The following is a 23,290-nucleotide window of genomic DNA, read 5'->3' as shown; positions in this document are numbered from 1 at the left end:
TTAAAAAAAATGTCTGGCATTGTCTTCTCTATATTAATTCAACTAGTTATTGAATTATTATTAGGATTATTATTAGGATCTAGAATGAAACAAACTACTACAAGAACCACTATTCTGCTTTGTCATCATTATGACTATGAGAAGCAGCATGGCCTAGTGAATAAAGCATGGGCCTAGAAATCAGAAGGAACTGGGTTCTAATTCCAGCTCTGTCACTTGTCTGCTATGTGGCCTTGGGCAAGTCGCTCAACTTCTCTGGGCCTCTGTTTCCTCATCTGTAAAATGGGGATTAATACTGCAAGCCCCATGTGAGACATGGACTGTGTCCAATCTGATTAGCTTCTATTTACCCAATGCCTAGTACATATTAAGTGCCTAATAAATACCATTAAAAAAATTATGACAAGTCTCTTAAAGGGAACAAAAATGGTAAAGAAAATATTAGAAATGTGCCTTTAATCAAATATATTTATGAAGTGCCTCCTGAATGTCAAGCAATGAACTAAGTGTTTGGTAGAGAGTAAAATGAGCAAGACAGATACATGCAGGGAGCTTACAATTTATTGGGAGACGAAAATTATTTACAGGTAGTTCAGTGTAGGAAAGAATAACGGAAAAGGCATCAGGATGAAACAGCTGGGCAAATAATGGAGTACATAACAGAAAATGATTTTTTTTAAGTAGAGGGAAAGCTGTCTTTGAAGTCTGAAACAAATAAATTACTCAAGAGAGAGAGAGACAGGCTGAAAAGATGATGGTAAGAAAGGGGAAGAGAGTGAGTTCAAATGCTTTTAACAGAGGAGAGTGAATTGGCAGGGGGCAGTTAGAGACAGTTACAGGACACAGAGTAGAGTTGAAGAGCAGGTGGGAGAACCCTTGCATTGAAGCATATGCCCTTACAAATATTTGAAGGTCATATGTAACAGTTCTAACAGCTAATATGAAAGAAGCACATGTCTTCCAAGGAAAAGCTGAATCTGACCTCTTCTGGCCCAAAATATAAACCAGGGACATTAATACGATGTTTAGCCACTGGATCGCAAACTAGGGAGAATAAAGCAACCAGGTTCCCAAAACTAATATGTAGAGGATGAGAAATTAAAAGCATAATGGAACCACTCAAACTAAATGAGACTTTTTCAACAAAACATTCTATGAGTTACCATAGAGCTATTACTATCCAAAGTAGAAAGCCTAGATAAAATTGGACACTAGAAAGACTAGAAGAGTGCTAAGAATTCAGAGAAAAGCACTCTTCTAGTAGGCACATTAAAGTTTTAAAAGCTTGAATTCAGGGTCCTTTTTCTTTTTCCATTACTTAGGCTAGAATTTCATGAGTCATATTCTACACTCTGGGTGAAGTGCTGGGTACATGTGAATTAACCCAGCAGAGTTAATTGAGCAGTTCCCTTTAGGAACAAGGCACTATGGGACCTGACATATTATGCTCTTTTATACTGGTTCCTTTGGGAGCGTATATTACTGCAATTACCTTGGAATAATGTTGTTTAAAAAGGAAATGTTCAGAGTTTTAATAAATTGTCAGATTTAAATTGTTAAGCTATTTAAGGCAGGTTGAAAAAAATTATTAATGATAGCATATGAAAATAAAATGATTTAAATGTTACTTTAATCAATAAAATAATCCCAAAAATATTACCTCATAATTTTGCTTAAAAAATTGTTCCATGAACTTGGAATAAAAACTAATTTGAGAATCCTTACCTGTATTAGGTACTTCTGGCTTCCGTACATAACATACTGGGGTGCAAGACTATATATCATATAACTTGTGTGAAGAACAATCAACAGAAGTATCATGCAGAGGAACAGAAGAGCCTGTGGCCTAGTTCTTCCTCTTCTAATCTTATACAACTGAAAAAAAAATGACAGTAGTCATAGAACAGCAATAGTACTGTTTACTAAGTGATAATTTTAACAAAATCATATATTCATTCTTTTTCCAAATAACTATTATTTGTAAGAGCTACATTTCAGATCTTTCCTTCTACAATCCACATAGTTGCTTATTAAAATCCTATATAGGGCTCTAAGATCAGCTTATGAGCTATATCACTTCCTATAGTAAACATTTCTTAAACTGTACATTTGGAGGCTAACAATTTGAATAAGGCAGAATTAAAGCTAAAATCTCACCTTAATACTCTCAAAGGAAAATTAACATGAAGTCAGATGCCTAAAGCTTGAGCTTAAAAATTACGCCTAAATTTTAACAATTAACATAGATTAATATACTGAATACTGGGAGCTCTAAAACTTCTATAATATCCATATATTAAAGATAACAATATACTTATAACAGCTTCTGATATATATGTTCAGTTTAAATATCCAATGAGTTGCCACAAATCAGTTACACAGTACAGAAATCCTTACAGCAAGTGTGCTCTTTTCTCTGTCTCCAAGGGAAAGTTATTTAATCCCCAGAAATGAATGATTTTAGACAGTGAGAAAAGATAGTCTCCTATACTTACTCTTATCCAGAAAAACCATATACCAATATTCCGAATCCCCGCCATTGAAGTAAAAATAAAGTATATTATGATAACTGTAATAAGGATGTAATCAAGTGGGAAAACCTGAAAAATAAAAATTAAATTTGAATACCAAAGGCAGTATGTCATAGCAGAAATTTTATCAAAATATACAAAGTTCACATTATAAGGAGGTGTTCTTCAACTCATTACGTATCAATTAGTACTCCGTGGCAGATTGAAAGTTGCCACTCATGGGACTAATAGTTTGTGTATTTTTTAAAAATTCAGAAAACAGATTCAATTAAATTATATTTTTATTAAAAAATTTTACACCAAAATTTATATGCCAATTCCATTATAGGGAAGCCTATCAAGTAGAAAATACTATCAAACATATCTTTATTCTTCTAATTCTACTAATAACTATTAATACCAAGAGTGCTTCTAGGTAGATTCAAATAATGAGATTGCAAGGGGAGAGGAAACAATATATGCAGACTCTAATAGTAGCTTTTTTTTTAAACCTACCATGTATATAATTCTGATGGCAAATTTTAATTTCTGATGTTAAATACTAGGCAATATTTCATGTTAGTATTTACATTTTAGTCTAAAATGCAAATTTTGTTCTTTATTTATAGCCTATGGCCCTAGTGAGGTTTCCTAAATCAATCCAATAGGGTATTTCCTATAAGTTCCATATGCCAAAAAACTGTTAATAATCAAAATCAGGTTGATATTGAAAACACCTTTCATGTACATAATAATAATAATAATGGCATTTTTTAAGCGCTAACTATGTGCAAAGCACTGTTCTAAGCCCTGGGGAGGTTATAAGGTGATCAGGTTGTCCCATGGGGGGCTCACAGTCTTAATCCCCATTTTACAGAAGAGGTAACTGAGGCACAGAGAAGTTAAGTGACAAAGTCACACAGCTGGCAATTGGTGGAGCTGGTATTTGAACCCATGACCTCTGACTCCAAAGCCCGTGCTCTTTTCCACTGAGCCACGCTGCTTCTCTACATCAAACAGAATTTTGAAATACTGTACTGCTGTTCTGCAAAATGTTAAGTTTTTACTTACTGTTTGTAGAATGGGTAAAAGCATATTAAGAGGATTGCTCAAGTTGGTTCCAAAAATGATGAAACCAGAATCAATTCCAGCTGAATGAAGAGCTTTGTCCAGACTAAAGGAAAAAAAGTAGTAACTCATTAAAATCAAACATTTAAAGCATCTCAAAATGCAGTTTTGCTTAACCCAAACTAGGAAGATCGGCAAGATTTCTTTATGCTATGAAACATGATTTGATTTTTTCTATTGAATTAAAGGTACACCTGTATCAGACCTAGTTGAGACATGAAAGACAGGAAAATTTCAGGACTGATTTAGATTTTTTTTTTATGAAAGGTACAACTGTATAATATTTCAAGTACATACCTTAAGATGAATTAGATGACATTAATAAATTTCAATACAAATAGTGTTATTGGGATGTTATTCAATCATATTTATTGAGCGCTTACTTTATGCAGAACACTGAAAAGCATGTCACAATATACTTACTTTGACAGGAAGAGAGAGATCGTGAACAACAATGCCACCAGGATAAAAAATACTCCCCATACGATCTAGAAAAAAATAAGACAGTTTGCTAAAGTAGCTCAAAAGCCTTTTTGCTCAGATATACTAATCACGAGATGCTTGTGACAAAAATCAAGTTGATCCAAGACACATTCTAATTTAACAAAGAATTTTCAACCACTCAAATAAATGTTCTAATAACCTTGGACTGATAGAAGCCACCTAAAAAAGACTCAGTCCCTGAAGCAACCTTTACACAGCAAAAATGAAATAACCTTGGTGGACTAGTGGCAAAGATTTTCTCTCTCTCTCTCTCTCTCTCTCTCTCTCTGTGTGTGTGTGTGTGTGTGTGTGTGTGTGTGTGTGTGTGTGTGTGTGTGAGAATTACTTTAGGAGATGTTTCTTATTATGTGTATCTGAAGCTATACTTTAAAAAGTACTTCTAAGTGGAAATGGATACCCATTTTCAGGCTTCATTACTGTTGAGACTGTCTTGGGACTTGGGACTGTGTACTGTGTCTGGACTGTAAACTCACTGTGGGCAGGGAATATGTGTACCAACTCATATTGTTCTCAAGCACTTTGTACAGTCTTCACAAAGTACGCACTCAATATGACAGATTGATTGAAAAGTCAGGAGCAATACAGCTCATGAAGCCACGCATACTTACATGGCTTATAAGTATGGATGACTGGGGACTATTATCGTTTTGAAAGCTTTCAATTTGGTTTGAAGCTTGTTCTCTAAAGGATAAAGTCTTTGGACCAGTTAAAGGGTTATGTTACACAAGAGATTTCCTGGTGAAATTTCCTGGTGATACGATTCTAGTCGTTTATACATTTATCTAACTGCGAGGCACAGAACAGACACACAGATTACTAAAACCTGATGTGCAAATTCATCATAATACAGTAAACTCCAGGATTTCATTCTCAGCTACTTTTGTGCTCGCAGCTTGTTGAATAGAAAGTTTTCAGGTGGATAGCAAGAATGGCCTAGTGGAAAGAACATGAGACTATATATCCGGAAAGTCGGGATCTAGTCCCAAAATTTGCCACTGTGTGACTAAGGGTAATAGTAATATAATAAACATTTGTTAATAATTGTTGTATTTTTAAGCACTTCCTCACAATACAATCATATCATAGGTTCCTTACAGTTTAAGGGGAGGGGAGAATGGATATTTAATCCCAGTTTTATGAAGGAGAAAACAAAGACCTGGAGAAGTAACTTGCCCCAGGTCACACAGTAGACAAGTGGCATGGCTGAGATTAGAACCTAGATCTCCTGCTTCAAAAATAAATAAATATCGTGGCACTTGTTAAGCACTTACTGTGTGCCAAATACTGTACTAAGCACTGAGATAGACACAAGATAATCAAATCAGACACAGTTAATAGTCTGGGAAGCAACATGGCCTAGTGGAAAGAACATGAACTTGAGAGTCAGAGCACCTGGATTCTAATCTCAGCTCTGCCACTAGCCCGCAGTGTGATCTTGAGCAAGTCATAACTTCTCCGTGCCTCAGTTTCCTCACCTATAAAATGGGTTCCAGGCCTATTCTCCCTTCTACTTAGACTGAGGCTCATGTGGAACGGGGACTGTGTGTTGTCTGATTACCTCGTATCTACCCTAGAATTTAGTATAGAGTTTACCACATAGTAAACCCATAACAAATATTAACATTTCAATTATAGGGCCTAAAGTCACCCTCTTAAAACCTCAGTTAACCTATTTACAAAATAGGGAAATGAAAGCTTTTGAAGCCTGTACAGGACATGGACTGTGTCCATTACGATAACATTGCATCCCTCCTCCGCCACTTGTCAGCTGTGTGACTTTGGGCAAGTCACTTAAACTTCTCTGAGCCTCAGTTCCCTCACCTGTAAAATGGGGATGAAGACTGTGAGCCCCACGTGGGACAAACTGATCACCTTGTATTCTCCCCAGCGCTTAGAACAGTGCTTTGTACATAGTAAGTGCTTAACAAATGCCATCATTACTATTCTCTGAGCCTCAGTTCCCTGTAAAATGGGGATGAAGGCTGGGAGCCCCACATGGGACAAACTGATCCCCTTGTATTCTCCCCAGTGCTTAGAACAGTGCTTTGTACATAGTAAGTGCTTAACAAATGCCATCATTATTATTATTATTATTGCAACTCACCCAGGTTTGAGTGAATAGCATAATAAATATATAAATAAATAACATTTATTACGTTGTTAGAATTCCCACACCATTTATTTTTTAAACACACCAAATAGAATAAGTTGTATTCTGGGAAAAGGACTGGACTGAAGATTTAATTCTGGCCAGCCCTGCTATATCATTGTGGGTGGCTATGGTAAACTTTTATTTGGAAGTTTCCAGCAGTCAGGCCACCAAGAGTGGCAAATGCTACAGGATTCAGGACATAGGTTCTGAGGCTGCTGCCTGCTCCTCTCCTAGATTTAGCTTCCCACAGCTATGTTGGCCAGTCTGTACTTTTGCTCTGATGCAGAGAGAATATGGTCAACAGTATTCTTCATCACTTATTCAAGTCATATCTTCTGCATATAATGAGCTAGGACACTCCTAAATGCCTGCAATATTTGTACAGTAATTTAAGTTAATAAAAAATCTTAGAAGGTTTAACCCCATCCAAGTGCTTTACCATTTTTAAAGGTTTGATTACATTAGTGACTTCCTCAAAAGTTAGCACCAAATGTGATGCCTGTTCCTGACAACACAATGTCACTGATCAATTGAATAAGGTTTCACTCAAAGTCTAATCTCATGGATGTACAGATGTGAAGTACTACGACAGTTTCAAAAATGTTGATTTACAGCATAATGGCTAATTTTATATGCTAATTAGTTAAAACTCCTGAGATGTAGGCCTCTGCTGAGCTTTTCACGAGAAAGGCAAGCGGGAAGAGCGTCGGCATGGGAGTCTGTGGACCTGGGTTCTAAACCCAGCTCCCCCACTTACCTGCTGTTTGATCGTGGACAAATCACTTATCAGTGCCTCATTTTCCTCACTGGCAAAATGGGGATTCAAAGGTTCTCCTTCCCACTTAGCCTATGTGCTCCATGTAGGTAGGACCGGTTGATTACACTGTATTCATTCATTCAATCGTATTTATTGAGCACTTACTGTGTGCAGAGCATTGTACTAAGCGCTTGGGAAGTACAAGTTGGCAACATATAGAGACGGTCCCTATCCAACAGTGGGCTCACAATCTAGAAGGGGGAGACAGAGAACAAAACAAAACATATTAACAGAATAAAATAGAATAGATATGTACAAGTAAAATAGAGTAATAAATAAATACAAACATATACACATATATACAGGTGCTGTGGGGAAGGGAAGGAGGTAAGGTGGGGGGGATGGAGGGGGGAGAAGGGGATGAGGAAGGAGGGAGCTCAGTCTGGGAAGGCCTCCTGGAAGAGGTGAGCTCTCAGAAGGGCCTTGAAGGGCCTTGTACTCTCCCAAGTGCTTAGTACAGTGCTTTGCACAGTTAGTACTCAAATACAATCAAATGAAATGAATGGATGATTATCTTCTATCTACCCCAGCACTTAATACAGTGCTTGCCACAAAGTAAGCTCTTAATACCATTATTATAATTGGCAGGCCATTTTTAGGGAGTCTTTTCTAATCCACTTTTCATTAGGGAAGAAGGGGCAAAGGAAAAAAGGGTAAAGTAAGAACCCTGGGCCAAACCAAACCCTCAATCCAAACACCTTCACTACCTCCTAACCTACAGAAGCCTTTTCCTAATTCACCAATGCAATGCTCCATTCCAACTCAACGCAATGCTCCATTCCAAACTCTACATCCAACCCCAAACTTAGTTTCAGTTTTCCTGATCCAGTTCCACCACATGCCCATTCTGCTGTCAAACCTCTCTCAAAATCTTAGAGTAATAATAACAATAATAATAATAATAATAATAATAATGATGGTATTTGTTAAATGCTTACTATGTACTAGGCACTGTAGTAAGCACTGGGGTAGATACAAGCAAATCAGGATGGACACAGTCCCTTTCATTCAATCGTATTTATTGAGTGCTTACTGTGTGCAGACCACTGTACTAAGCGCTTGGGAAGTACAAGTTGGCAACATATAGAGATGGTCCCTACCCAACAGTGGGCTCACAGTCTACAAAGGGGAGACAGACAACAAAACAAAACATATTAACAAAATAAACTAAATAGAATACATATGTACCAGTAAAATAGACTAATAAATACATACAAACATATATACATATATACAGGTGGTGTGGGGAGGGGAAGGAGGTAAGGCAGGGGGGATGGGGAGGGGGAGGAGGGGGAGAAGAAGGGGGGACTCAATCTGGGAAGGCCTCCTGGAGGAGGTGAACTCTCAGTAGGGCTTTGAAGGGAGGAAGAGAGCTAGCTTGGCGGATGTGCAGAGGGAGGGCATTCCAGGCCAGGGGGATGACGTGGGCTGGGGGTCGATGGCGGGACGGGCGAGAACGAGGCACAGTGAGGAGATTAGCGGCAGAGGAGCGGAGGGTGCAGGGTGGGCTGGAGAAGGAGAGAAGGGAGGTGAGGTAGGAGCGGGAGAGGTGATGGACAGCCTTGAAGCCCAGGGAGAGGATTTTTTGCCTGATGCGTAGGTTGATTGGTAGCCACTGGAGATTTTTGAGGAGGGGAGTAACATGCCCAGAGCATTTCTGCACCAAGACGATCCGGGCAGCGGCATGAAGCATGGACTGAAGTGGGGAGAGACAGGAGGATGGGAGATCGGAGAGGAGGCTGATGCAGTAATCCAGTCAGGATAGCCCTTTCCCACGTGGGGCTCACAGTCTCAATCCCCATTATACAGATGAGGCAATAGGCAATGAGAAGTGAAGTGACTTGCCCAAGGTTACCCAGCAGACAAGTGGCAGATCCTGGATTAGAACCCATAACTTCTGACTCCCAGGACCATGCTCTGGCCACTGAGCCATGCTGCTTCTTTTATGAGAAATACATGAGGTAAGAGACATATAAGCTCCCTCAAGGACCTTATCCTTTCATTCAGAAATTCAATGAAGCAATCAATTGAGCACTTACAGTGCAGGGCACTGTACTAAAAGCATGGGAGAGAGCAATATTACAGAGTTGATAGATATGTTCCCTGATCACAGTGAGCTTAAAGTCTAGAGGGGGAGGCAGACATTACTATAAGTAAATTATGGATATGTATATTAGGACTGGGGAGTTGAGGGAGGGATGAATAAAGGGTGCAAATCCAAGTGCAAGGGCAGCACAGAAGGGAGGGGTAAAAAAGGCCTCTTGGATGAGATGACTCTTCAACAACTCCTCAATTCATCAGCTTCCCTCTATTTTATCTCCCTGATCCATCACTCAAACTATTTCCATCTCACTCCAAACCAAGTTCCATCTTTCTATTTCACTCTAGCTCTGAGAAGTTTAAATGTGTGGAGTTAAAGTCAGGTCCTACTGTGCATGAGGGAAAGCAGAAGCATGGCACAGTGGAAAAACCATGGGCCTGACAGTCAAGTGGTCAAGGCTTCAAATCCTGGCTTTGCCACTTGTCTGCTGTGTGGCCTTGGGCAAGTCACTTCACTTCTCTGGGCCTCAGTTACCTCATCTGTAAAAAGCCCTACTGAGAGCTCACCTCCTCCAGGAGGCCTTCCCAGACTGATCCCCCTCCTTCCTCTCCCCCTCCTCCCTATCTCCCCTGCCTTACCTCCTTCCCGTCCCCACAGCACCTGTATATGTTTGTATGTATGTATTTATTTATTTATTTTACTTGTACATATTTATTCTATTTATTTTTATTTTGTTAATATGTTTTGTTTTGTTATCTGTCTCCCCCTTCTAGACTGTGAGTCCGCTGTTGGGTAGGGTCCATCTCTATATGTTGCCAACTTGTACTTCCCAAGCACTTAGTACAGTGCTCTGCACACAGTAAGCACTCAATAAATACAATTGAATGAATGAATGAATGAATGAGGAGTAAGATTGTGAACCCCATGTGGACAGGGGCTGTGTCCAACCCAATTTTCTTGTATCTACCCCAGTGCTCAGTACAGTGCCTGGCACAGAATAAGTGCATAAATACCATAATTATTATTATTAAACAGGTCATTTTTGTATTTCCACCTTTTCACCTTAATACATTTTGTAACATTCATGATTTAAGGTGTAAATGGAAAAAAATTTAAAACTAAATAAGGAGAATTGGACTATCAAATTTAAGTATTTGAAATGCTAATTCCTTACTTACACCTACAGACTGATTAGGCATGAGTCTTTAAATGCTAAAAGAAAGATCTTAAATGGAATTCCTGATCCCAACAAAAATGGGAGTTCAACATCCAGAGCACAAAATGCTGGTTATAAAATTACTACATTTTAGCAAACTAGGAAAGAGAAAAATCATCCAGCTTTTAACTATCACTATAAGAGACAATTAACATGCAAACCCTCAACTCTAGATTTTATTTATAAATCTCACATTTTAGAAGTCTAAAAATGAAGGCCAAAGGATTTAACTAGGATTAAAGCTCTAACTCTCAAATTTTAAAGCAAATATATTCGAAGAGGAATCTGTTCAAGTTTTTCCAAGTCAATCATAAATTTACTCCTTGAAACTAAAAATGTTATTGGCCATGGATTTCCAAAACATACACTGATACCTAGACCTGTCTTTAATACTAGAATATGACACCACTATCTAGGAAAAAGAGAGAGACAGAGAGAGAGAGAGAGAGAGAGAGAGAGAGAGAGAGAGAGAGAGAGAGGGACAGAGAGACAAACAGAGAGAGAGAGAGAGAGAGAGAGAGAGAGAGAGAGTGAGTGAGTGAGTGAGTGTGTGTGTGTGTGTGTGTGTGTGTGTGTGTGTGTGTGTGTTTCAAATGGGACCAACAATTCTGTGAAAACAAAATGACTTTCCTTTGTTGTGTTTATTTGTGGCATCTGCTCCTGCAAAAATTTGTGGGGGCAAGAGCACTCATCACTTCCATAGAGCAGATGACTATACTCACTAAATAAAAACTCACTATTATTTTTATTATTGTGATGTGTTAAGCACATACTTTGGGTCAAGCACTATGCTGCCAAGCACAAGTGCTGGGGTAGATAGAGAGTAATCATGTCAGGCACAGTTCCTGCCCAACATGGGGCTCACAGTCTATGCAGGAGGGGAAAACAGGGATTCATTCATTCATTCAATCATATTTATTGAGCACTTACAGTGTGCAGAGCATTGTACTAAGAGCTTGGGAAGTACAAGTTGGCAACATATAGAGACGGTCCCTACCCAACAGCAGGCTCACAGTCTAGAAGGGGGAGACAGACAACAAAACAAAACATATTAACAAAATAAAATAAATAGAATAGTAAATATGTACAAGTAAAATGGAGTAATAAATCTGTACAAACATATATACAGGCGCTGTGGGGAGGGGAAGGAGGTAGGGCGGGGGTGATGGGGATGGAGAGAGGAAGGAGGGTGCTCAGTCTGGGAAGGCCTTCTGGAGGAGGTGAGCTCTCAGTAGGGCTTTGAAGGGAGGAAGAGAGCTACCTTGGTGGATGTACGGAGGGAGGGCATTCCAGGCCAGGGGGAGGATGTGGGCCAGGGGTCGACGGTGGGACAAGTGAGAACAAGGCATGGTGAGGAGGTTAGCAGCAGAGGAGCGGAGGGTGCGGGCTGGACTGTAGAAGGAAAGACAGGAGGTGAGGTAGGACAGGGTGAGGTGATGGACAGCCTTGAAGCCAAGAGTGAGGAGTTTTTGCCTGATGCATAGGTTGATTGGTAGCCACTGGAGATTTTTGAGGAGGGGAGTAACATGCCCAAAGTGTTTCTGCACAAAGATGTTTCCGGCAGCAGCGTGAAGTATTAAGTGTGGAGAGACAGGAGGATGGGAGATCAGAGAGGAGACTGATGCAGTAATCCAGTCAGGATAGGACAAGAGATTGAACCAGCAGGGTAGCGGTTTGGATGGAGAGGAAACGGTGGATCTTGGCGATGTTGTGGAGGTGAGACCGACAGGTTTTGGTGACGGATTGGATGTGAGGGATGAACAAGAGAGCAGAGTCAAGGATGACACCAAGGTTGCGAGCTTGTGAGATGGGAAGGATGGTAGTGCCGTCAACAGTAATGGGAAAGTCAGGGAGGGTTTGGGAGGGAAGATAAGGAGTTCAGTCTTGGACATACTGAGTTTTAGATGGCAGGCAGACATCCAGATGGAGATGTCTTGAAGGCAGGAGGAGACCCGAGCCTGAAGGGAGGAAGAGGGAGCAGGAGCAGAGATGTAGATTTGGGTGTCATCAGCGTAGAGATGATAGTTGAAGCCGTGAGAGTGAGTTCACCAAGGGAGTGAGTGTAGATAGAGAACAGAAAGGGACCAAGAACTAACCCTTGAGGAACCCCTACAGTAAGGGGATGGGAGGGGGAGGAGGCGCCCGCAAGAGAGACTGAGAATGAACAGCCAGAGAGATAAGAGGAGAACCAAGAGAGGACGGAGTCTGTGAGGCCAAGGTTGGATAGCGTGTTGAGGAGGAAGGGGGTGGTCCACAGTGTCGCAGGCATATGAGAGGTCGAGGAGGATTAGGATAGAGTAGGAGCTGTTGGTTTTGGCAAGCAGGAAGTCATTGGTGACCTTTGAGAGAGCAGTTTCGGTGGAATGTAGGGGGCGGAAGCCAGATTGGAGGGGGTCGAGGAGAGAGTTGGCGTTGAGGAATTCGAGGCAGCGGGTGTAGATGACTCATCCAAGGAGTTTAGAAAGGAATGATGGGAGGGAGATAGGGCGAAAACTAGAAGGGGAGGTGGGGTTAAGAGCAGGGGTTTTTTTGGATGGGGGAGACGTGGGCATGTTTGAAGGCAGAGGGGAAGGAACCAGTGGAGAGTGAGCGGTTGAAGATGGAAGTTAAGGAGGGGAGGAGGGAAGGGGCAAGAAATTTAATAAGGTGAGAGGGAATGGAGTCAGAAGCACAGGTGGCCGGAGTAGCACTTGGGAGGAGGGAGGAGATCTCATCTGAGGATACTGCTGGGAAGGATGGGAGAGTAGCGGAGAGGGTTGAGAGCCGGGGGTTGGAGAAGGGGGAGGAGTGACTTTGGGGAGCTCAGACCTGATGGAGTTAGACCCCATTTTACATATGAAGAAACTGAGGTACAGACAAGTGACTTCATAATAATAATAATGGTATATTTGTTAAGCGCTTACTATGTGACAAGCATTGTTCTAAGCACTGGGGTAGATACAAGGTAATCAGGTTGTCCCACATGGAGCTCACAGTCTTAATCCCCATTTTACAGATGAGGTAACTATAGCACAGAGAAGTGAAATGACTTACCCAAGGTCACACAACAGACAAGTGGTATTAGAACTCACGACCTCTGACTCCCAAGCCCGTGCTCTTTCCATGCCATGCTGCTTCTCTAAAATCACTAAGATTACTAAGACTTGCACAAAAATCACACAGCAAGCAAGTGGCAGAGCCTGTATTAGAACCTAAGTCCTCTGACTCCAAAACCCATGCTCTTTCCACTCCTTCCCCTTGGCCCCCTCAGACTGTAATCTCATTGTAGGCAAAGAATGTGTCTGTTCATTGTTATATTGTGCTCTCCTCCCGAGCACTTAGTACGGTGCTCTGCACACAGTAAATGTTCACTAAATACGATCAAATGGATGAATTAACTTGGCTGGCCACAGGAAAACTGAGTAAGACCAAATGCGAGGCTGGTTTAGGAGCCGCTCACCATAGTTACCAGGAATAACAAAACATGATAAAAACAAAATACAAAAAAAAAAAAACAAAAAAAACCCAAAACCCAAAGTCTTCAAATCTAATAACCCAGAATAAAATGTCTTCCTTTCCTCACCACTTCCCAGACCAAAGATTTCATATAAGTGGTCTAATACTCCAATAAATTAATCATACTGATGAATATCCAGCATCATCTTTCAGCAGGATCACCCCATGAATAAAGAATTGGGAGCACCCCATCTTCCTCACCACCTCCATGCCTTTCGTTCATATTAATATATAGAAAATGTCGAGCCTCGTTTAAAGTGATTTGAGTACCAGAAAGATAATTGGATACAACATATATGAAATGATTTTTATAGGCCTGGGCTATTTTGAGAGGCTTAAATGTCAATTTAATATTTCATTAATTTTACCCAAATTTTCAGCCATTCTGTAACTTAATAAGCTTGTTGTCGACAGGGAGTTGTCTGTTATACTTCTGTGTTCGTATTCTCCCGAACGCTTAGTACAGTGCCCTGCACACAGTATGCGCTCAACTATGATTAGTACTTTTGTTTCTACCGATATTCTTGAACTATGATCAAGCACAGTCTTGAATTGATCATTCATTTTCTAGCATGTATATTTACATCTGCATATATCCTTCAAACATTTATTAATAGGGATTATAAATTATGAATCAGATTGGTACACTAATTCCTTTAGGCTAAAGGATAATTTCCACTCAAGCTACGTTATCCTATTAAGTATTTAACATTTTTCCCTTATGGATAATCTGGGTATAGTTCAAAAGCATATTGATGTCATACATTAATATAAAAAAGGTAACTATACAAACATCTAAAAACTTTCATTATAGTCCATGAGCAACATAATGATGTAATTTGCTACCAAGTCAAACTTAGCAACAGAAGCAATGATTCAGATTCTAACATGGATTTTCTTAATTTTAAAACAATTTATCCAATTAAAATGTATACCTAGTTTTAAAATATTTTATTTGCTTACAATTCCATTGAATCAATCAATCCTATTGAAGCCACAGTACTGTACTAAGTGCTTGGAGGGTATACAATGTAACAGTTGGCAGAGAGAGAAATTACAACCTCAAGGCAGAGACAGATATTAATAAAATGGAAAGCAGCATGGGAGTCAGAATGATCTGGGTTCAAATAATAATGATGGTCTTTGTTAAGCCCTTATTATGTGCCAAGCACTGTTCTAAGCACTGGGGTAGATACAAGGTAATCAGGTTGTCCCATATGGGGCTCACAATCTTAATACTCATTTTACAGATGAGTTAACTGAGGCACAGAGAAGTTACGTGACTTGTCCAAAGTTACATGGCTGAAAAGCGGTGGAGCCGGGATTAGAACTCACGACCTAACTCCCAAACCTGTGCTCTTTTCACTAAGCCATGCTGCCTCCCATCTCTGCCACTTACTGCGGTGTGACTTTAGGTAAGTTGCTTAATTTCTCTGTGCCTATTACCTCATCTGTAAAACACGGATTAACCCTGTGACTGCGCGCAACCTGATTAGCTTGAATCTTCCTCCATGCTTAGTACAATGCCTGGAACATAGTAAGTGGTTAACAAATACCACAAAAAAATCTCTCTGGCTACTCATTCTCAGTTTCTTTCAGAGGCTCCTCCTCTGCTTCTCCCCTAATTGTGGGTGTCCCTCAAGATTCTGTTCTATTCTCCACCTACACCCATTCTGTTGGAGAACTCATTTGTTCCCATGGCTTCAACTACACCTCTATGTGGATGATTCCCAAATCTACATCTCCAGCCCAGATCTCTCTCCCTCTATGCAGACTCACATTTATTCCTGCCTTCAAGACGACTCTACTTGGATTACCTGCCGTCATCACTTTAATTTTAAGGACTTCTGTTATCTTTCCACCCAAACCATTCTTTCATGACTTTCCCATCACTATGGACTGCACTATTGGTCTCACAAGCCCATAATCTTGCCATTACCCTTGATTCCTCTTTATCAACTTCCATATTAAACCTGTCACTAAATCCTGTCAGTTCAACCTTCACAACACTGCTAAAATCCTCCTCTTCCTCTCCATCTGAACTGCTACCATATTAACCCAAGCATTTATCCTAACCTGCCTTGATTACTGCATCAGCCTCATTACTAACCTCCTTGCCTCCTGTCTCTCCCCACTCCAGTCCATACTTCACTCTATTGCCAGGATCCTTTTTCTACAAAAATGCTCAGTCCATGTTTCCTCACTCCCTCAAGAATCTCCAATGGTTACTCATCCACCTCCGCAAACGCCTTACTATCGTCTTTAAAACACTCAATCACCTTGCCCCTTCCTACTTCACTCATTACTTTCCTACTATAACCTAGCCGGCACTTCACTCCTCCAATTTCAGCCTACTTACTGTACATCGATCTTGTCCATCTCACTGCCTACGTTTTGCCCACATTCTGCCTCTGACCAAGCTTGTTGTGGGCAGGGACTGTGTCTGTTATATTGTTGAATTCTCAAGTGCTTAGTACAATGCTCTGCACACACAGTTGACATATAAACTACAGAGATGTAGTTACAGAGATGGAGCTGAGGGTTAGGTGAATATTGCATGCTTAAAAGTTACAGAATTTTGAGGGACTCCCACAGTTAAGTGAGTGGGAGGCAAGAAGAGAAGTCTGTGAAACACTGGGAATGAGTGGGCAGAGGAATAGGAGAAAAACCAGGAGAGAACAGTGCCAGTGAAGCCAAGTTTGGACAATGTTTCCAGGATATGTAGTACAAGACATTGGATTTGGCAAGAAGATCACTGGTGACCTTTGTGAGAGCAATTTCGGTGTATTGAAGGGGGAAAAAGCCAGATTGGGAGAGGGTCAAAGAGAGAACTGGATGAAAGTAAGACAGCAGATGAAGGCAACTCACTTGAGGACTTTGGAAGAGAATGGTAGAAGGGCCATTGGATGATAACTGGAGGGAGCCAAGGGGTCAAGCATTTTTTTTTTGTTGTTTTTTGCAATAGGGGATCCATTAGCACATTTGAAAGTAGTAGGGAAGAAACTATTAGACGAAACAGTTGAAAATAACAGTCAGGGAGAGAAGAAGGGCTGGGGCAAATAGTTTGATTAAGTCCCAGAATAAGCTCATTGTGGTCAGGGAACATGTTTACCACCTGTTACAGTGTACACCCCCCCACCCCCAAGCACTTAGTACAGTTCTCTGCACACAATAAGTGCTTGATAAATATGATTGATTGATAGGTGCAATTGAATGGTGCTGGAGGTGCAGGTGGAGGGGGTAGATTTTGAAGAGAGGTGGGAGGTTTGAAATGCTATTGGGAAAGATGGGAGTCAAAGAAGGGGCAGGAAGGAGGGAGAGACTGGAGAGAAAAACATCTCATTTAAACTAAAAACAGTATCTACAAAGTTTTACACTGGTGTGATTCCAGGATCTTGCCCCTTGATATATTTAATAATGAGCTTATTAATGCCGCAGTCATCAGCATTAATAACCATCAGTGGATCTTCTTTATACCCTTCAATGTAAGTAGTGACAGAGATAGTTTTCTTTGGTCAGGCATGTGTAATCCTACTCCAGGTTATAGGCACCCCACAATACAATCTCCGGCCGGGAATCTGCACTGTTTGAAGCGTTATCCCATACATTTCTCCCACGGGCCCCAGGGTTCCAGTTGACTGGTATAGATATGCAATCCCTCATTCAATGGAATTCATTCAGTGGTATTAAACTGAGTGCTTACTATGTGCAGAGCACTGTACTAAGCACTTGGAGAGTACAATACAACCGGGTTGGAAGATATGTCCCCTGCCCACAAGTTTACCATCAAAGGGAATTGGACATGGTCCCTGTCCCTTTTGGGGTTCAATTTAATCTCACAATTTCCCCCCACTTGAGCTGAAATTGTGGAATTATTATTGAATGCATCTTGGAGGCAGCTGTTCCCAGTGCCACTTTCAAGACACTGAAAACACAGGGATAATAAAAAGAGTTGAACTGGGAGGCAATTTAATTTAGAAATGAGTATGCAGATGTTGAGTTAATTACATTTCATTCAGAAGACTACTTATCCCACAAAGAACCTCAAACTTTGTCACTGCAGCACATCACTGAAATTGTTATACTTTGCTTTCTCCAATGCAAACTAAAATATTGGAATTAAAGAGAAATCAGATGAATTTATAAATATTATTGATTGAGAGGCATTTATAGGTATTTGAAGCAGAGTTAGCCGGCTTCAAGTTGCTTTATGAAGAAAGGAAGATTGCTGTTTGGTCTAAACTTGACTAATTCTCAAACTTTGAGAAGTATTTAATAGGCACAAAAAGCTAATTATGCAGCCTCCTGCAGATTTAGTCCTAGAACTCATTTAATAGTCCATTTTTCTTTTATAATCCATGTTTCTCCACTCCTCAAGAACCTCCAATGGCTGTCTATCCACCTCTGCAGGCACACTTCTTTCCACTGGCTTTAAAGCACTTTAAAACATGTTTTGTTTTGTTGCCCATCTCCCCCTTCTAGACTGTGAGCCTGTTGTTGGGTAGGGACCATCTCTACATGTTGCCTAATGTACTTCCCAAGCACTTAGTACAGTGCTCTGAAAACAGTAAGCACTCAATAAATACGATTGAAAGCACTCTCTGCCCCTCAATCAATCAATCGTATTTATTGAGCGCTTACTGTTTATTGAGCTCCTACCTAACCTATCCGATTTACTAATTACAATAATAATTACGGCATTTGTTAAGCACTATGTACCAAGCACTGTACTAAGTGCTGGGGTAGATACAAGATAATCAGGTTGGACACAGTCCCCGTCCCACATGAGGCTTATGGTCTTAATTCCGATTTTACAGATAAGGTAGGTAACTGAGGCACAGAGAAGTTAAGTGACTTGCCCAAGGACACACAGCAGGCAAGTGGCTGGAATTACAACCCAGATCCTTCTGATTCCCAGGTCTGGGCTCTTGCCACTAGACCATGCTGTATCTGCCTTTAAGGGGTGTTTAACTATGGATTGAGCAAGCACCTTAGCACACGGGTATACCACAGTCCTTGGAGAGAAGTATTGATGGCGCACTGTCAATGCATTTAGGCATTTGAATCAAGTCAACTTATTTTCCAAGTGGCCCCAGGGAGGCAAATAAGCAGCTTTTTGGCTGACAAAAAAAAAAAATCAAGCCAATGCAGCTAGATTGTCCTGCAACCTTGGGAAATGAGTGAGAAACACCAAAGCTTTTTCACAGATGCAATCATCCCTCCCTTTGCAGGTGTGGCCCAATCCCAGACGAGCAAGGTATGGGAGTTTAATGAATGGGCTATGGGGCAGCCATCAGGGGCAACCCGTAAACCTGAAGCCTGCTGCTGTCCTGGCAGACTGCTCTGTGGCAGAGAGATGGCATCTTGCAAAGCAGTCAAGTCATTCATAGCTCCAAACGAGGGTTCATGAACTGCAGAGAAAACTCCAGCTACAGGAGCAGAGGAAATGGATTGTACTTTCCAATTTTACTTTAAGTGCTTAGTACAGTACTCTGCACACAATAAGCATTCAATAAATACGACAATGAATGAATGAAGTGGATGAGTCTCTGGAGGCAATATCTGCCAGAGCACTTCCTCAGGCAATGTTATCAGGAACCAGCTGGTTTCAGCATAGGGCATTAGGTTATGCTGATATGGGTCGAGCCCATAGGTAACATTTCACACTACAACTCAGCCCACCTTTGCTCCACTACAGCTAACCTAAGCACTGAACCTCGATCTTGCCACCGACCCCCTAGCCCAAGCCTTGCGCCTCGTCTGGAACTACCCACCTTCCCCCAAACTCCACCTCCCCCTCTCCCCCCATCAAGTGGTGTAACAAGGATTAAAACCCAAGTCCTCTGACTTCCATGCCTATGCTCTTTCCTCTAGGCCACTAGAGTATTTAAATGATCAGTCTCACCATCTTGAAAGCATCTCTCATTCAAGAGGCAACTAAGCCCTTATTTCCACTTCTCCTACTCCCTTCTGCTTCACCCTTGCATTTAGATTTATACCCTTTACTCACCCCATGCTCAGCCCCACAGCACAAGTACACATCCATTAATTATCTATTTATATTATTGTGTCCCCTCTAAATTGTAAACTCACTGTGGGCAGGGAAAGTACCTACCAACTCTGACACTGTACTCTCCCAAGAGCTTAGCACAGTGCTCTGCACACAGTAAGGGCTCAATACAATTGATTGATCTAATTTGAGAAAAGTGCTGAGGGAATATGGAGCAAGTACACACACTAGTTGGGCTAAGTTTAAATATCGGGCACTAAATCTTCTTGGTTCAACCTTCACATTGCTAAAATCCAGCTTTCCCTCCGCATCCAAACTGCTACCACGTTAATCCACGTATTTACCCTATCCCGCCATGATTACTGTATCATCCTTCTTGCTGACCGTCCCTGCCTGCTGTCTCTTCCCACTCTAGTCCATACTTCACTCTGGGGCTTGGACCATTTTTCTACAAAACCAAACAGTTCATTCATTCATTCAATTGTATTAACTGAGTGCTTACTGTATGCAGAGCACTGTACTAAGCACTTGGAACGTACAATTCGGCAACATGTAGAGACAGTCCCTACCCAATAACGAGCTCACAGTCTAGAAAGGGGAGACATACAGCAAAACAGAACAAGTAGAAAGGTGTCAATACCATCAAGATGTTAAAAATATATACACATCATTAATAGAGTAATTAATATGTACAAATATACACAAGTGCTGTGGGGAGGGGGAGGGAGTAGGGCAAAGGGAGGGAGTAGGGGTGATAGGGAGGGGAGGAGGAGCAGAGGATAAGGGAGGGCTCAGTCTGGGAAGACCTCCTGGAGGAGGTGAGCTCTCAGTAGGGCTTTGAAGGGAGGAAGCAAGCTAGTTTGGTGGATTTGAGGAGGGAGGGCATTCCAGGCCAGAGATAGGATGTGGGCCAGGGGTCGATGGCAGGACAGGCGAGAACGAGGTATAGTGAGGATGAGAGATTGAACCGGCAAGGTAGCGATTTGGATGGAGAGGAAAGAGTGGATCTTGGCAATGTTGGGAAGGCAGGTTTTTGTGATGAATTGGATGTGTGAGGTGAATGAGAGAGCAGAGTCAAGGATGACATCAAGGTTGCGGGCTTGTGAGATGGAAAGGATGCTAGTGCCGTCCACAGTGAGAGGACAGGATGTCAGGGAGAGGACAGGGTTTGGGCAGGAAGTTAAGGAACTCAGTCTTGGATGTGTTGAGTTTTAGGTAGCAGGCAGATATCCAGGTGGAGATGTCCTGAAGGTAGGAAGAGATACAAGCCTGGAGGAAGGGAGAGAGAACAGGGGAGGAAATGTAGATTTGGGTGTCATCAGCGTAGAGATGATAGTTGAAGTCGTGGGAGCAAATGAGGTCACCAAGGGAGTGAGTATAGATGGAAAACAGAAGGGGACCAAGAACTGACCCTCGAGGAACCCCTAGAGTAAGCGAATGGGAGGGGGAGGAGGAGCCTGCAAAGGGGACTGAGAATGAACGGCGAGAGAGATAAGAGGAGAACCAGGAGAGGATGGAGTCTGTGAAGCCAAGGTTGGATAGTGTGTTAAGGAGAAGGGGGTGGTCCCCAGTGTCAAAGGCAGCTGAGAGGTCGAGGAGGATTAGGATAGAGTAGGAGCCACTGGATTTGGCAAGAAGGAGGTCATTGGTGACCTTTGAGAGGGCAGTTTCAGTGGAGTGTATGGGACAGAAGCCCGATTGGAGGGGGGTCTAGGAGAGAATTGGAGTTGAGGAATTTGAGGCAGCGAGTGTAGATGATTCGTTCTAGGAGTTTGGAAAGGAAGGGTAGGAGGGAGATAGGGCGATAACTAGAAGGGGAAGTGGGGTCAAGAAAGGGTTTTTTCAGGATGAGGGAAAGATGTGGGCATGTTTGAAGGGCATGTTTTCCCACCCACAACAACCTGCAGTGGTTGCCCATTCACCTCTACATCAAACTCCTTAAAATTAGCTTTAAAGGACTTAATAAACTTCTCCCCTCCTACCACAACCAAGCCCATATACTTCACCCTGCTACTCCCTCTCTGTTCACTGTTCTTTGATCTCATCTATCTTGCTGGTGACCTCTCAACCAAGTCCTGCCACTGGCTCCCATTTCACATCCAGATGATTACTCTCCCCACTTTGAAAGCCTTGTTAAAAAGCTTATCTCCAAAAGTCCTTCTCCAATTAAGTCCTCATTTCCTCTTCTCCCACTCCCTTCTGCAGCACCCATGCACTTGGAATTGTACCCTTTATCCTTCAGCCACACAGGACTTATGAAGATATCCATGAATTTATACTAATATCCATATCCCTTTCTAGAATGTAGGTGGGGAACGAGTCTACCAACTCTGCTGTTGTACTTTCAAGTGCTTACTGGAGTTCTCCATGCACAATAACCGCTCAGACTGTGAGCTCATCTCTAGACTGTGAGTTTGTTGTGGGCAGGGAATGTGTCTGTTATATGGTACGCTCCCAAGCACTTAGTACAGTGCCTTGCACACAATAAGTGCTCAATAAATATGATTGAATGAATGAATAAATACAATTGAGCAGGCAGATTAGTAAAATGTACTGGACTAAATCATAAGGTATCAGAAAATACAATTTTTCTATCTCCTTGGAGAGTTAAAGAAGCTCAGTACATAAAAAGAGCCTATTGTAAAAATCAGTGTTAAGACTCTGGAGTGGAAGTTAGATATTCCAGAGAAGCAGCATCGCTCGGTGGAAAGAGCACGGGCTTTGGAGTCAGAGGTCATGGGTTCAAACCCCAGCTCCGCATACTGTCAGCTGTGTGACTTTGGGCAAATCACTTAACTTTTCTGTGCCTCAATTACCTCATCTGTAAAATGGGGATTAAGACTGTGAACCCCCCGTGGGACAACCTGATGACCTTGTAACCTCCTCAGCACTTAGAACAGTGCTTTGCACATAGTAAGCACTTAATAAATGCCATCATTATTATTATTATATGAAGATAATCAAACCTGAGCTTTTGCTAGGTATCTTGGTATATTTTTAAAGTTTGCAAAATGAGTTCCCAAGCATTGAGGCTGAGCTGAGTGGGACAGGTCAGCACGGAGAACGACAGGCTCCTGAAATGGCTATATTATGAATTGAAAAGGAACACATGCAGCCAAAGACGGGACAACAAGAATTAATGTATAGCTTCTAACAAAGCAATAAATCAGTTGAGCTCGGTAGGTGGTGCTGAAATGAGAAAATATGGGACTGCAGTATAAAATATGTCATGGTTAAAGCAAAAGGCTGGGAACCCCAGCTACCCTCCCTGACCCCACCCTGTATTTCATAGGCCAAGAACTTCCAGAAAGGAGCCATTAGCCTTCCCCCTTCTCCCCTGTAACCAAAGTGGTTCTCCTGCAGCCTGGTGGCTTGTACTTCCCAAGCGCTTAGTACAGTGCTCTGCACATAGTAAGC

General features: G+C 41.6%; 1 protein-coding gene across 1 annotated transcript in view; it reads right to left on the bottom strand.

Annotated features, from left to right (window-relative positions):
- Positions 1-23,290, bottom strand: part of LMBRD1 (LMBR1 domain containing 1) — a 153,352-nt gene that overhangs the window by 28,182 nt on the left and 101,880 nt on the right. Inside the window, exons 10-13 of the mRNA XM_038743159.1 lie at positions 4,062-4,126; positions 3,582-3,684; positions 2,496-2,600; positions 1,726-1,875 (exon numbers count right to left, since the gene is read on the bottom strand). Coding sequence (XP_038599087.1) covers positions 1,726-1,875; positions 2,496-2,600; positions 3,582-3,684; positions 4,062-4,126 — 423 coding nt within the window. The remainder of the gene's footprint in view (positions 1-1,725; positions 1,876-2,495; positions 2,601-3,581; positions 3,685-4,061; positions 4,127-23,290) is intronic.

This window comes from Tachyglossus aculeatus, chromosome 1, assembly GCF_015852505.1.
Source record: "Tachyglossus aculeatus isolate mTacAcu1 chromosome 1, mTacAcu1.pri, whole genome shotgun sequence".
In the NCBI taxonomy this organism is placed as follows: Eukaryota; Metazoa; Chordata; class Mammalia; order Monotremata; family Tachyglossidae; genus Tachyglossus; species Tachyglossus aculeatus.
Note: the sequence above shows the minus strand (reverse complement) of the source record. Positions and strands in the feature narration are given on the sequence as shown.